General features: G+C 38.9%; 1 protein-coding gene across 1 annotated transcript in view; it reads left to right on the forward strand.

Annotated features, from left to right (window-relative positions):
• VPS13C (vacuolar protein sorting 13 homolog C) overlaps positions 1–16,476 on the forward strand; it is a 193,382-nt gene that overhangs the window by 103,672 nt on the left and 73,234 nt on the right. The window contains exons 47-56 of the mRNA XM_084641188.1: positions 530–660; positions 4,572–4,741; positions 5,330–5,565; positions 7,052–7,281; positions 8,578–8,670; positions 9,871–10,236; positions 11,885–11,974; positions 13,712–13,867; positions 14,806–15,070; positions 15,964–16,124. Coding sequence (XP_084497314.1) covers positions 530–660; positions 4,572–4,741; positions 5,330–5,565; positions 7,052–7,281; positions 8,578–8,670; positions 9,871–10,236; positions 11,885–11,974; positions 13,712–13,867; positions 14,806–15,070; positions 15,964–16,124 — 1,898 coding nt within the window. The remainder of the gene's footprint in view (positions 1–529; positions 661–4,571; positions 4,742–5,329; positions 5,566–7,051; positions 7,282–8,577; positions 8,671–9,870; positions 10,237–11,884; positions 11,975–13,711; positions 13,868–14,805; positions 15,071–15,963; positions 16,125–16,476) is intronic.

Below are 16,476 nucleotides of genomic sequence, written 5' to 3' on the forward strand. Positions count from 1 at the left end.
AGGAAAAGGACATGTGGCAGGCAGAGAGACAAATACTCTAATCCCAGTAGATGTATGGGATTCAGCTGGAGCTGGTCAAGCTGACAATGTCATATGGGTCTTTGGCCTCATCTGGTCTGGACATCTTTCATATTGGGATGACAAAGGCTCAGGGTCCCAGGAGGTGGTTAAGCCAGCTCCAGTAGCCAGTATTTTCCCCAAAATCACTTTTTTAAAGGACCCCAGAAGGGAATGATGTGTGGAATAGCCCATCCTCTCATTTTGTGTACCAATTAGGCCTAGTTTCTGATAAACCAGTTTTGGTTCATTGATTTTTCCAGTCTCACACTGTGTCCTGTTTACCAGGCATGATCTTGACACAGTCCTTGAATTGTATCAGGAGGGCTTTTTGTTGGGACTAATTCAGTCTTAACCTTCTGAACTTGAAAGATACTATTAAGCTTTTTGGGACATAGTCTAATAGACTTCTTGGTTTTTAAAAGCAAAATTAAGTTGTTGTGAGTGTATGAAATTGTCTTTCAATTTGCAGATCCTGGTCTCACTTCAGGACAAACAGATATTTCTGCATTACAGCCTCCCTTGGAATATTATTCAACTCTTAAATTTGACTTCAATTTTGAGTCACTTTCAATAGTTCTTTACATCAATGACCGTAATGAGGTATGTGGTGAAATCTTCTAAAAGCTGGGGGAAAAAATGTCAATTTTTTTGTCAGTAAAACTTATGATAGGAGAATAAAAATATTCTCTATTCTTGTTAACTTTGTATGACACCTTCGCTGCCGTAGAACTTACGATTTGCATTCTGTTACTTATGAACTACTTGGTAAAATTGTTGCATACTTTTCCATTTTAATAAATACTACTAGGAATATGACAGGTTTCAGAGTAGCAGCCGTGTTAGTCTGTATTCGCAAAAAGAAAAGGAGGACTTGTGGCACCTTAGAGACTAACCAATTCATTAGAGCATAAGCTTTCGTGAGCTACAGCTCACTTCCTCAGATGCATATCGTGGAAACTGCAGCAGGCTTTATATATACACAGAGAATATGAAACAATACCTATTCCCACCCCACTGTCCTGCTGGTAATAGCTTATCTAAAGTGATTTCCAGCACAAATCCAGGTTTTCTCACCCTCCACCCCCCCCCACAAATTCACTCTCCTGCTGGTGATAGCCCATCCAAAGTGACAACTCTTTACACAATGTGCATGACAATCAAGCTGGGCTATTTCCTGCATAAATCCAGGTTCTCACATCCCCCCCACCCCCATACACACACAAACTCACTCTCCTGCTGGTAATAGCTCATCCAAACTGACCACTCTTCAAGTTAAAATCCAAGTTAAACCAGAACATCTGGGGGGGGGGGGGGTAGGAAAAAACAAGAGGAAACAGGCTACCTTGCATAATGACTTAGCCACTCCAAGTCTCTATTTAAGCCTAAATTAATAGTATCCAATTTGCAAATGAATTCCAATTCAGCAGTTTCTCGCTGGAGTCTGGATTTGAAGTTTTTTTGTTTTAAGATAGCGACTTAGGATGGGCTATCACCAGCAGGAGAGTGAATTTGTGTGGGGGGGTGGAGGGTGAGAAAACCTGGATTTGTGCTGGAAATCACTTTAGATAAGCTATTACCAGCAGGACAGTGGGGTGGGAATAGGTATTGTTTCATATTCTCTGTGTATATATAAAGCCTGCTGCAGTTTCCACGATATGCATCTGAGGAAGTGAGCTGTAGCTCACGAAAGCTTATGCTCTAATAAATTGGTTAGTCTCTAAGGTGCCACAAGTCCTCCTTTTCTTTTTACTAGGAATATGGTAAACCAGTTCCAGTTCCCATGAAAAATTACCTATGTGCATATTTGAAACATGATTCCAGTTTACACTGGGCATTAGGCTTTATTAAGTAAAATGGAAACTGCATTATTGAGCTAAAAATGGCAATTCATTTAAAAAATTGCTAAATGTTTAGACAAATGAGATGTACAAGTGAGGCTAATCTTGGAAAATGTGAAGTGTTTGTAGGTGGCTATAAAACAAATGCTAAATCTGCTCTTAGTGGCCCCTGGGAATGCCACTGACAACAATTGACACATGGGAATGTTTGTTTAAAATTAAACAAAAACTTTTGCATGTATGTGTGTGTCTTAAACACTAGGCATAATGAAAAAAATGTTTGTTTCAGGTTGTGACCTTGTAATTCTTGTGTGGTTTTGGATTTCTAAATGCTGACAGACAGCCTAATATGGTTAAATGCAGAGGCCCCAACTTAATTTAAAACTATAATCCAACTGGATTGACTGCCCACAACTCACCTGCAAAGTTGTGCTGATACGAATGTCAAAGAACACCAATAGCCTGGTTGGACTGTAAATCTGAGGGTAACTGTGAAGCCACCCTCCTTTTGCACCCTCAGGCATGCTCAAGGACTCTGACTGGAATCCAGAGTCCTAACCTGCTCCCCTTCTTTCCAGTAAGTCAGGGAGAGAGGCTGAGATGAACCACAAGCTGTGAGAGACGTAGATGTGTGCCCATTCACCATGCACATTGTGCCCAGGACCAATGCCCAAACAGGCCACTGGGTTACAGAAACCTCTGTCAGACCCTTGCTAACCCACCCGCTCCACTGGAACCAGCCAACATTGGGACAGTTGTGATTTAAACCCTCAAAACCAGAACACCTAGATTCTGGCTGAGTGAAAGGTGAAAAAACCCAGAGCATTTTTCTAATTTGGTCATATGGGGATTAATCCCTTTCAGAGCGCAAAAATGCCTTTCAGCTTTAGCTCCCAGCATCATAACTAGAGATCCAGCAACTACCTTACCACAGTGACAAGACACGTGTGCTCTACCCCACCTACCTGCATGTGGGGTGGGAGAGAAAGTAAAGTAGAAGGGGGCAGTTGCTCCCAGCTGAGATTTTTGTCCTCCTCCCCTGGCTAAACCCATACTCTGGCTAGTGAAATTAACATTTGGTGTGATTGATGTGACAAAAATCACATATGTTGTAGCTAGATGATGTACCTTAATCACACTTTTGCTAATTATGCAGAATGAATTCCATTCTTCACTCACTTAATATCTGAGCTTCCTCAAATTTACCCTGTAATATCCCAAATTTTCAGATAGTATATAAATTTCTCCTCCCTCCCTCCCCCCCCCCGCCGTCACTGTTTGTGTGGAATTGAAGTAAATAAACTATTAGCAAAAAATCAGTTATAATATACAATGAATCATTCCAAAAGTATAGTTTACTCTTTCACTGATTAAAGTAGACTTTTCCTCACTCATTTTTAGATGAAAGAAACCATAATGCATCATTTGATGTCTGAAAGCTTGTAGTAGTACCAAAACCAGAAGTTTCTGAAACAGAAATAGCAGAATTAGAATTGCCAGAAAAAACAGTTAAAAAACAAAACAAAAAAAAAGGGCTAGTCTCATTTATGCTTAATTTCCAATTCTGTTTGTTCCCAGCAGTGATCTAGTACAAATAAAAAATCCTAAAGGCAACAGTGATGCATATAATTATTACCACAATTCTTGAATCATAAACGGAGTTTGATAAAAGGCTCGAAGAAAAGTTGTTTGAGATTGGGATCAACTTAACTATTAAATGTTTAGTGGGCTCCATAATAATCAGGGCCTTGGCAAGCCTGAATTTGACGTGGTTTGTCGTGGTAGCTGTAAGTGCAGCCAAAATACCAGTATTTGTAGCTTACAAGCTTCAGTTAATTGAGCATGATAGATCACACCAGGTTATTTTTTTCTTCCTTGTTGTCATCCTTCCCCTGTAAGCTTGGTGCAGTTTGAAGATGCCTCAGTTGCATTCTTGCCCATTTGCCACAGGACAAATAAAACAGTCGAGAAATTCATAGCATAGGCTTCAGGAAGATCAGATGAATTGCTATCAAAGTCTTTATTGTTCATACTTTTTAAGGTAGTTAAAGAAAACACAAAAAACCGCCCACAGTATATGAAGCAAATATTTATCAGGCGGGATATAGACTGGCTTTGTGACAAAGACAACTTTGGTTCTATTGGTCAGTAATCTCTCTGGGTAGTGGATATAGATCACATGTCCCTGCAGGGGTTGTATTAGATCTGTCAGATGCTTTTGATATTGCTGATCATGAGATGATGTTAATTCATCTATGGACTACAGTAGTGAATGAGGCTGCTGTTAAGTTGGTTTCTTTTCTCCCCTCAGCAGTTGTGGGCAACTGCTTTTCTTGGCCAAGAGATCTTCTGTAGGATGTCTTTCAGTCACACCTGATAGTTTGTGCACATGTACGCAGCTAAGGAGTATAGTCAGGAGGGTTGTTTTCAGTCTGCTGATGACACAAAACTGTCTCTGTCATTCATCTGACTCAGATGATGCACTTCAGCATCTTAGCCTTAGTTGCTCTCATCCATGCTCTAATCTCATCTAAATAAGTATAACTAACTTCTCTCATAACCAAATCATAAGGTACATTCAATCTCTAACATAAGCAGAAATACACTTATGTTTAATCTTCCGTTCCCTGTTTTTCCATTCCCCATAATTAATGTTTCCCAATGTTTTTGTAGCAGTCCCTGCTTTCACTGCATAGTGACAATTTACGCCTTGGTGAACTCAGACTACATCTCATGGCATCATCAGGGAAGATGTTTTCAGATGGTTCAATGGATGTTAATATTAAACTCAAGACGTGTACCCTGGATGATCTCAGAGAAGGGATTCAGAAAGTAACAGCGAGGTTAGTTGAATGCTCCGCAAATGAAGAGCTGCAGTGAAAGTGTTATCACTTGTAAATTACTTTTGAGAGGAATCTTGGCATTAGCAGCTTTACTGAAATTTTATAAATAAATGTTAGGTATAATTTGTCTGTTGAATATATTTGCTGAGCCATGGAATAATAGTATGGACAAATGTCAAAATAGAGCTGCCAGACACGGAAAGAGAAGTAAATAGGAAGCCTGGATCTCTGGAACTTCATAAAGCTTGGAATTGCTGGCTCAAGCTGAACCCCGTTTAGAGCTAGGTGGTTTTGTGTACTTAAAAACTTGATTCACATTCCCTGTCACACTATATCAGTTTTTGAAATGTTGTAATAAAATACACTAGACTACATTTGTATGACTGTAAAACAGAATTCATACTTGTCCCTAGTTTCTTTGCTTATAGAACACAAAAGGAATTCATTACTTTGGAGTTGGGATATATTGAAATAAGTGACTTTGAGGAGAGAGAATGCATTCCATTACCAATCTCCTTCTCTATCCAAATTCTTCTAATGCTATAAAAGTTAATTAAAATAATGTTTTTTACATTGATTGTTTTTCAGAATGATTGACAAGAAATACAACAAGACAGATAATTATATGATTGATATAAACTACAAGCAAGATACAAATGGGATTGAAGTAGTTGCTATCCTTGATAAACTATATGTGTGCGCCAGTGTGGAGTTCCTGCTAACAGTGGCAGACTTCTTCATTAAATCCATGCCAACAGCTTCAACTGAAAGGTCTACTCAGGTTCAGTTAAAGCATGCCCCTGGAAAGCCCAAACATGACAAAGGTTTGCAAAAATGTATTTGGCTTTTTAAGGAGTCCCTGTGGGAAAGGAACAAAACATAACTTGCTGATATTTTTTTGAAGTTGTGTGGAACAGTATATCAAAGGGTTAAGTCCCCAAAATGAAGATAAATATGGTCAGTTAAGGTGCCAAGATTATACTGAACTGAACAGTAATCGTATCTAACTCTTGCTGTCGTACAACACCTAGGTATGTTCTCCAAAGATCTTAATAGGCTGGGATCAATTTCTACAGTGACAATAGAAGTATTTTTCCCTGTTATAGTAAATTTTGTAAAAACAACTTGCATACCTATTTTTTTCACCCAGTAGCTGCTGTATATCTGTAGGCACTGAAAAAAAACACTTAAATATTCAAAGGAAGCACACTTAAATTACCATACTGCTGTATGGACCATTAGTCTAAGCATAGCTCTCTGCTTTTAAGAAAGCAAGAAAGTGAAGAGAGAAACAGCACACTTCAAATGCAGGTTACAAAGAGTATTTGATCTTGCATATATGCTTTTGGAGTGTAAAATTCCTCCTTGGCTAAAGAAGACTTGAAAACAACACTGAGTTCCCTAGTTTGAAATTTTGGAGGGATTTTTAGTTAAAAATCCAAAACCTACCTACCTTCCCCTGCTTGGTAGAATTTTAAGGTTCCAACACTGGAATATGATGAAATAAGAAAAAGAAGCAATTTGTTTTTCAGAACAGCTGTGGTCTAATATGATGAATAATTTATTTCTGTTCATAGGCCAGGGGTCAAGAATTTAGGCTCTATCTTGACTGATCCTGCAAAAATTCAGTGTTGAAGCTTTTCAGTTAAAGCAATTACTTGCTTTCCTTTTATTTATGGTATCACAAGGCATCTGTTTCCCACATGCCTTTGGATTCTCCAACTGCAACATATGGAACTCTAACTTCAGTATAACCTCTTGTAGGGGAGCAAGTTGGAGAATTTTGTGCTCTGTAAAGAGATCTCCTTCTGAGAAATTTACTCATAAAGACTTGGAAATAGGAGGTCGAGTAATTTTTAATGTTAGGAACTACAAGTAGATGTTTACAGTAGCTTTTTATTCAGTTGTGGGGTTTTGTGTGTGTGGTTTTTTTGCCTATGTGACCACTTTACAGCTGTAGTATACCCTGGCTCCCACTGTTTTCAACAAGCCTTTTCATGTACAGCTCCTTTGTCTGGCTACTGGTAGATTATGCAATGTATCGTTTATAGGACCCACAGGGTTCTAGTCTAGTAAATGGTTGTAATGAAACCAAGTCACAGCATAATGTGTCATCATTTGAGGAAAACCTTCATGAAGTCCTGCTTCGGATCAGAAACTAGGAACAGGTTTCTTAAGGTTTTTTTCTACAGTATAAAATCACAGCCCTTCTTAATCCACCATAAATTAATTGTTGGATAGCATTTCTGATGATGTAATTTAAGATGTGATGTAAGTACATGTCTCAGTACTTTTTTCTTTTTTGCCCAGAGGGTTCCTTACGGCCAAACATGACAGTAAAAGCAGTGGTCCTGGACCCAGAAATTGTATTTGTTGCCAATTTGACCAAGGCTGATGCTCCCGCCTTAAAAGCTTCATTCCAGTGTGATTTCTCTTTATCATCTGATAAGCTTGCACAAAGGATGACAGCTCAAGTGAAGGATGTAAAAGTGCTGGCCTGTGCTTTCCTCAGAGAAAAGCAGGACAAGAATATCACCACTGTAAGAAACCTCTTAGCATGCTTCACACACAAGGAAACTAGACACAGAACTGTTGGTTCATATAGCCTTTAATCAGTCGCACACCCTTCCTTCCCCCCCCCCCCCAAAGTCCAGCTCAGTTCCAGGGTAACATGAAGACATGCGTAAAGATGGGGGGGGGGGGAGGGCAGGGCGATTGTACTGTGCCCTGAAGAGATAATTAATTTGGGCTATTTGGGTCAAAGGGGAGGGAGCTAGTCCAAAAAGTGATGGGATCAACTGGAGAATGCTGTGATATTCCCTTCATCTTAAATAAGCTGCAGCTTCAGCACCTCTGCTGATATCTGTTGTGTCAATATTGCATGTGGAGAGAGGCCACATACAGTTAAAACATCAAGTTGATATGGGTGGTGTGTTCTTTCTGATTTGTACAAACATACTGTTAACCCCCATTTCCCCAGCTCCATTTCATTCTATTTGCTTACAGGCCAAAATGGCTGAGCTCCATAAGCCATCTCTCCAATTGCTTCTGCCCTTCCTTCCCCATCCCCCAAGGAAATGGGAAAGTTCTACTTTAACGGGACCCAGATCTCAAATAGAAATATTACAGAAAAAGTTGTAAAACTATGGAGCATAAGCACATTCAGTGAAAGATTTCTTCCTAGAGAAGACACTGATTATATAGTGTTTTTTTAATTTAAACATGGATTTTAGCAAAAGCCTGTGAGCTAGAGCTTGAGCATAAAGCAGAAATTGATGATAGCAAGAACATATTGTAGCTAGGAAACTAAAGTTAACTTACGAATGATGAGTTAAGAATAGTTAATAGAAAACTGTTGACTTCATATTACGGGTTAGATTTGAGTCTGTAGGGCTAGCCTTAAGTATGGACAACTGGTAACGGCATTACTCCAGAAGTAGCACTGTGGAAGTCCATTGGGCTCCTCCTTTTGCTGAGAGTGTGGGGAGTAACTTGTTTAACCTCTTTTCAGGAAGTAGTTTACTCACTCCAGGAATCTGTTCAGCTCTGTCCCTCCCTGCCCTTCAGTCCTCTTGCTTACAGGAAAGTATCTGGTGCCTGGCTACTGGAGCTCCTGCCTCCATGCCAGCATCCCATATTTGGATAGCTCCTATGTGACCACATAAAACCAGTATGGGAGGACTGTATTCCCCTGAAACAGTGCATAGCTCCATGCTTTTTGCCAAGTGTTAACTCTCTTTGGCCATTAAGAAGAAAGATGTGGGGAAATTCTTTTTTTAAAGATAGAAGCTTGGAATTAATTTATTTTATAACCATAAATTCAAATACTCCTTCAGGTGTTACAGCCTTGTTCTTTGGTGGTGGAAAATATGACACATGTTTCAGGATTGCAAAGTATGGCAGTGACAATAGAACAACTTATTATAAAGGTTAGTAATATTGTTAAAAATTGACTTAGAAAAAGCAGTTACACTGCTCAGATTAAAATTTTAACATGTTTTTTTTTCTTTTATTGCTGTCCAAAGTTGCCAATTTAGACCATCAAAATTCTATGTATAATTTTGGTGTGGATGTCAAAACATTTTGGTAATACCACTATGAACAAGCACTGATAGTTCAGAGGTATTTTAAAATGCAGTGTACTAAATTATTAATTAGTATTAATGTATAGTCGGGTAGTTTGAAATCTGGTCAGTTAAAAAAAATCAGATAGTACCCTTTTTCCTGAGTCTCCAGCCAGTCTTTTTGGTTTCACAATTGGTTTTTCCTATTTTTAAAACACACTTCCCCTATTACTGAGTGCAAGACCTACATCTGTAACTTAGGTTGATAGTTGCTTTAAATTTATGCACAGTTACTTCTGTGCAAATGGTATAATTTGGTAGTTCTTAGAATGAAGCACTAATAAGTCATAAAATACCTTTCACTTAATGGCTTAATCAGTAATTTAAGGATAGCTACATTAAGAATCTTCACTTGACATTATTGCTAACTCTTCATTTTTATATAATGTGTGTTCTAATCATATCAGGGTAACTGGCACATATGGTGTTTTACAGTAAATCAGATTTCACCACTCACAGCAAGTCTTGACGGTAAGAATGTTGGTGGCTTGCCTGTAAAATTAACTTTGGGTTGAAGTTCTGTAGAGTATGTACCGTACCACACAACAGGTTTAGCTTTTTAAATAAATATTGTGTGCTTAACATAAATGTTGATGCTTAAACAAGAAAATTGGTAGTATTTTAGCAGCGGTGGTGTTCACTGTATATATCAGAACGTTGTTAAAATATATGCTCTCTGTGCGCAACAGTAAGAAGGTTAGACTTTGTGACTTAGACCATCAAGAATACTATTACAACTCTGAGAATATGTGTGGGAAAACTAGTGAGGATTTTAGGAAACATAGGTGAGAGACACTTATGCATGATGGCCATTTTTGTGCTCCAAATTTAAGTTGTTACTTGTTTGTGTAATCAGATACATGCCTTATTTATGTGATGTTGATGACCTATAACAGATACCACACTTTTGTGGTATATCTTCAATGTCTAATTGTTTTCCATCTGGCTTACATGTAAAAAAAAAAAAAAAAAGTAAGCTACAAATGAGACTCTTTATTCTTAAAGATTTCACCAATCATTTTGAATACTGTGATGACTATAATGGCGGCCATAAAACCAAAGGCCAAAGAAGAGGATTCCAAAGGGACAACAAGTGATTCTGGAAACTTGTGGGATGTGAAATCCATTAACCAATGCAATGCTTGGTTCCTTGGTGTTGATGTAGCCATGGAAGCAACTGAAACTTTCACGGACAGTGAGCACGCTCTGAAAAATGAGAATTTTGACGTTGGTGTGAAATCAGTTCAAATCACCTTGGAATGTGGTCTGGGACATCGCACTGTTCCTTTATTATTAATAGAATCAGCATTTTCAGGAACACTTAAAAACTGGTCTTCCCTGTTGGGTGCCACTGCTGACTTGACACTGGAGGTAAGAGGGGTCAATTCATGCTTCCAAATTAAAATTGTTACAGGCAGAAAAATGTTTTGAAATGCTAAAAGACAATTGCTTGATTTTTATGTAGTAGTGCTTGAAGTCCTCAATAATTATTGGGCTAGCATTGTACCAGTGCTGTAAAAATGCATAGGTAGTCATAATCAATACTCCCAAGAAGTCAGTCACATTAGAGACAATGTAATCCGTGTAAGAACTGATAACAGGGAAAGGAGGAGGGGCAGACAGGAGAAACCATTATAATGTAATGTGGTTTCATAGTGTTATCAGTGTGCGTAGCTTGATTCCAAAAATGTAAACAATTATTTTTAAAAATCCCTATCATATAACAATCATTGTTGCCTCTCTACTTCTTTAACATTTTTGCGTATCCTTTGGGGTCTTGGTGATGAACCCCATCCCTCTTAATCTCTATGGAAAAGGTGATCTTGGGTATGCATGATCATGCTTCATGTACTTCCTCTTCTCCATACAGGCTATGTTTACACTGTGAGCTAGCGGTGTGATTCTTAGACGTAGGAGCTCTAGTCTTCATCGAACTAGAGCGTTGAAACTAGTAGTGTGGACATGGTGGCGGCAGCAGCAGCAGCACAGGCTAGCCAACCTGAGTACCAACCTGCTTGAACCCTATGTGTACATACTGTGGGCAGTTGGCCGTTGGCCCTTGCTGATGCTACCTGTGCTACCGCGGCTATATTGCTGGTTTTATCAGGCTAGCTCAATGAGGGCTAGTGTGAGTAGGTCTATGCAAGCTGGGAATCACACCCCTAGCTTCTAGTATACTTGTAGCCATAGACGATCAACAGCTACTGCATCTATCTCATGGTTGGCTAGTGTTTTAAAATATCTATCGTCACAACTACTTCTGATGAATTCTCCCCAGTGGAGGGTGTTGAGTCCCACATGGGGTTGGGAGGTCACCAAGACCCCAAGAGTTACTCCATGATCTCTGGTGTTGTCCAAGTGGCAAGAATGGGTCCCTGCAGCTGGGGAAGGTGAGAAGATCCATTAACTTGTTAGTGGACCCATGTTAATGAGCTGTACACTAGATATTCCTGTAGTTCAGGACTGTGAATGTGCTGGCAGGGGTCTGTCTATTACTTAACGCTCTAATCCCTTTCCTCACACATCCCCACCCCATGGTCAATTCCCAACCCCACCAAACAGCTCACAGAGTCCAGAACTGCTCACACTGTTGAGAATTCTGGGTCTCCAGATGCTGCCACTGGTGCTGTGGGAGGTGACAATGATTACATTAATGCATTAGGAATTGACTAATAGACTAACTTGAATTATCAGAATGTCCAGGCTAAGTCAGATTTAGAGCTAGTTACAATTTCTAAGTGAAAGATTGAGAAAGAAGTCTAGTGCTATGAAAGGTAAGGAAACTAAGCTTGGTGTGCGGTCTGTTAAACCTCTTTTTTAATAAAAGATATTCGTTAAACACATTAAAACGGTCTGTGTTTTTATAAAATAGTTAATATTTAACCCAATGAAAGAACCATTATATGAAAGTTTGAGTTGGAAGAAATGCATATGCTTTCATAACATGGTAATATAACTACTATAAGGAGTGATCTAAAAATATGCTTTGATTTCCAACCCAATTTTAATTTTCTTTCAGGTTCATTATTACAATGAAACTTATGCAGTGTGGGAGCCTCTTATTGAACGAATTGATGGAGGAAGGAAACCATGGAATTTAAAACTTGAAGTACGGAAACATAACGGACAATATATGAAATATTCATTGTGAACATACAGCTTTTTTTAACATGTTGATGCATTAAGATACTGACCCATGACGTCCCAGATACTGTCCTTTGACTGAGGGTATGTGTACACTGCTATTAAAAGCCCATGGTTAACCTGTGCCAGCTAATTCAGGCTGCAGGGTTGTTTAATTGCACTGTAGACTTCTGGACTTGGGCTGGAGCTGAGGCTCTAGGATCCTGTGAGGTGGGAGGGTCTCGAGTTTGGGCTGCAGCCTGAACCTGGAGGTCTAGACTGGAATGGAACAGCCCAACAGCCACAGCCCACAAGCCAGAGTCAACTGGCACAGGCTAACTGTAGGTGTCTAATTGCAGTGTAGACAGACGTGTCAGGGTTGAAAATTCTGAATGTTATTTGCGGAATTCTCAAGGAGGCTGCCTTCAAAATATATATAATAGCCTCTTCCTTGTACATGATACTAAATCTGTCTTACTGACAAGAGGGGCAACACAAGCTTTCAGGAGAACTTGCCAAGATAATAGTCACTGCTAACTAGCGATTAAAAACATCTTGTGTAGAGAGGGAATTGTAATTATCCACACTTCTTAGAGATGCTGTTAGGCCGAGGTGGAGAAAATGCTGCCTTTGTGGATATTGCAATGTGCATTTTTAAGTAACAGCCATGTACTTTAATTCTCACCTGGTACTGATTTTGGATTCCAATAAATCTTTTTCCCCCGTAGGCAGATTGTATCCCATTTTTTTAATAAGATTTGCACTTGGAAATTCTTACTAAAACTGATGTTTTAGTATGAGAGAGAATTTTTACAGCCTCTTCTAGTTTCTGATGGATTTTGGGACCCTGGGTATTCAAGAAAAAAATATTTAAGAGCATAACAAAGAACTAGTCAAAAAGCTAAAAGAACTAGTAAAAACTGAAGGAGGACAAAGTAATAACAAAACAAAAAAATCAATATCACCCAACAGGGATGATACTAAAAACCACTTTAGGACAAAAAGGTGAAGAGATCTCTGGAGGAGAACTCTCCCTAGTCTGAGACATAGGGAAGGCAGCAGAAAAGCACTTCAGGGGAGCTTACCTCTTTGTACTGCTAACAAGACCCTGGAGCCTAAGGAGGCATCGTCAAAAGAGAGAGGCCCCGTTGATGATGATATGACAAAGGTGAAGAGAAGAGCTAAGTGCTAATTTGGAAGTGAATGCAGTTACCACTTGAGATGCAAGAGCCTGAATATTGGTGGTAATGGAAAAACTCTTAGCCTTGCATATATTAACAGCTAAAAGCCATTGGACTGTTTTCCTGAATGAAAGCAACAGAATCCACCAAATGTTAATGTCTTGATATTAAATAAAATAAAATGGGGAATTCTGTTGGTCCTCAGTGTCACCTTGCACCATTATCTTCCAGATTGCTCATTAATTCATAATAACCAATTAGTCATTGAGCACCACATGATAAATGTGCAGCAGGGTATGTTGTTATAAAAGTGCAGAAAACAGTGCTATGTTTGACTTTGAATGTTGGTGGGTATGAAATAAATAATATATCCAAGATCATATTAAAGGAATTTGCTAATGATTTCTCAACACATTTGTGAAGTATGATTTTAAGAGAAAATTGCAAACCTGCATAAAGCTACTTAAATTTGGAGAAACAGTTTGTGTTCATGCTTATAAAATTAGACAAAGAGAATGTTTAATGCTGTTTTTTCCCTTTAGATAAAGACTAACCCTATACAAGATAAAAGTTTGATACCTGGGGATGATTTTGTTGTTCTTCCTGAAGCACAAACTGTGGTTAACATCTCTTCAAAGGATACAATGAATATAACAATATCAAAATGTTGTCTTGCTGTTTTCAATAATTTAGCCAAGGTAATTTTATTCCATACGGGACTTATCATGAATTAATTTTGTTTGTGGCCAGTCCTGAATTCTTATTCTTATTCTGCTCAGCCAGTCAGGTTGAGAGTCCACTTACTCATTTTCTGTCTTTCGTGATGGGGTGAATTCTTTCTTTTGCTATACAGTTGATCCTTCTAGCTATTAAAAAGTGAGTTTGACTTGTTCAGAAAGAAGCCAGCTGCTCCCTTGACTATGAAAATGGAGGTGCTGACACAGGACTTCAAAAGGGAGAAAATATGGGAGGGAAATGACTGAGTGGGAGTCTTGTAACTTAATCTGAATTGGTACAAGACATAGAAGCAGCCCTTCCCCATGGGTGCATGATCAATCTGGTCTCTGGTCTCCATTATAGGGTAGCCTAGCCTTTCAATAGGCATACTGGGGGAAAAAAAGATACTTACTGACAGTTGGCCCTTCAAATTTAATGGAAGCAAGCCTCTGCAGCCCACCAGTGTGCTAAATTACTATTGTATTTTCCTCTTACTCCTGAGGAGGTAGGACATGCTTGTTCACGTCCCAGAAGATGTTCTATTGTATGGATATTGCTCACTGATACTTTACTAAATAAATATAAATTGGGTTTATCTATGTAGGTGGTAATTATATCAGACTTATATGATTGTTAATTTATGAGTAATAAGTTATAATAATGTTAGTGGAATTTACGTTTTAGCGTGGTGAAAATGACTCGTATATTAATTTATGTAATACCAGATTACTTCAAAATACTGAATATTGCTTTTATACAATCATGCCAAAAGCACATACTTCCTGATATACAGTATATACTGTTGCTTCTGTAAAGAAGGTAGTATTGTGTATGGATGTTTTTATGTTAACTGGTTAAGATGTTTTATTCTATCATGACCACTATCCTTTAAAAATCTTATCATTGTACTTTCTTACAGGCATTTTCTGAAGGGACTGCCTCCACTTTTGACTATTCTTTAAAAGATAGGGCTCCTTTTACAGTGAAAAATGCACTGGGTGTCCCTCTCAAAGTGCATCCTACCATCAATCTTCGAGTGGTTGGTTCAACCTTAAAAGAAGATATTCATGATGTAGAAATTGGTCAGAATTTGGAACTGGAATATTCAGTTTTGGAACCTCTGCATCGAGGAAAGCTGTCGGCATTATACCGTCAAGAGAGCTGCCTGTTCACTTTGAGCTTAGGTAGTGTGCAAGGGATGACTGTTGGGAGCAATTGTGCTTGGTGAAGAGATTCAGGGGAGAGTTACTAGGCCAGGTACCATGTGGTCAAACTTAACCACTGAATTTCCTTGTTCACTCTGGAGATAACTGCTCGCCACCAGCTGGCAGCTGTCTTTACTCTTGTCCTTGCTGGATGTTTCCTAGAGCCAGGGTTGCCACTCCATAGTCAATTTCTCATAACACTGACTTGGGTGCTGGGAAAAGAGGAGTGGGGAAAATTCAAGTCCCTTTTCCTTTACTTCCCTAATAATAGAATTAAAGGTTAGTAAGAAGCACAGGCAGGTAGAACATCTTGCCATTCCATCAGAGGGCTAGGAGAGTTTGTGAGCTGATGCGATTGCACCTCAGCTGGCCTGCTGACCTCCCCAATGGAGATCCACCTGTCACCACTCACTTCATATAGTTAGATTCAATCTCTTTGGGATAGTCAGGAGTTCCCACATAGCAAGTTGTGCTGGTCAGTTCATTGGAGGGAGTAAGATAGTGTGAACCCTGCAATACTGGCATTCCCTCTGTCTCCTCATTAAGAATCTTGAGTTGTTTCTGTGTGAAACAAATAGGCTGAGGGTGCCTCATGATCTATATCCATTATGTAGCAAGTATCTTTTGTAGAAGCTGGTGGTATCATACTTGATTTTCCCAGCCATTATTGACGTAAAACTTACTTTTAATTTTCCCTTCTGGTTAACCATTTTCTAGTTATCGTGCGCCAAAAACACAACCTGCGGGTCTCTTATGTTGGAGGCTGTGGGGTAATTTTATTAAGGGGCTGGCATTGCATGTTTGCTTGAAAATGCTAATGATTTGTTATGTAAGTTTGCAGAATCACATACCAGTGTTGTTTTGTAAAACAGCGCCTCTAGGCTATACAGAAGTGGCAAACATCCCCATTGCAAAACCAGGCCGACGATTGCACAGTGTACGGACTCCTCTTGTTGACCGCTCGGACTCTGTTCTGGTACAGATAGATGCAGCTGAAGGGAATAAAGTTATTACCATACGGTCTCCTCTGCAGGTAAAATGTATAATAAAATGCATAAAGTTAAATAAGCCCAAGGCCACTGCTTAGAGTTTGTTTACTTCTGGAGAGTAACTTGGGCTTCCTTTTTTCTTAATACATTTTGAGATTATTCTTCAGCAAAAAAGCAAACACGAACATATAAAGTAAAAGCAATTATTTCATAAATGTAAGTAATACTGCTTTAAATTTGCATTTTAGATTGTAATTTTAAATGTGTTATAGGATTTGAATGGAGACGTTGTATGCATATGCGGGTATAAAAATCTGTTTTATGTTAAATACCTGTAATGGATAGAAGTGCTACCTTGGTTACATTCCATTTAAAGACGGTAGTTATTAAATTGTG

Source organism: Lepidochelys olivacea (genome assembly GCF_965140295.1).
Source record: "Lepidochelys olivacea isolate rLepOli2 genome assembly, chromosome: 10".
Classification (NCBI taxonomy): domain Eukaryota; kingdom Metazoa; phylum Chordata; order Testudines; family Cheloniidae; genus Lepidochelys; species Lepidochelys olivacea.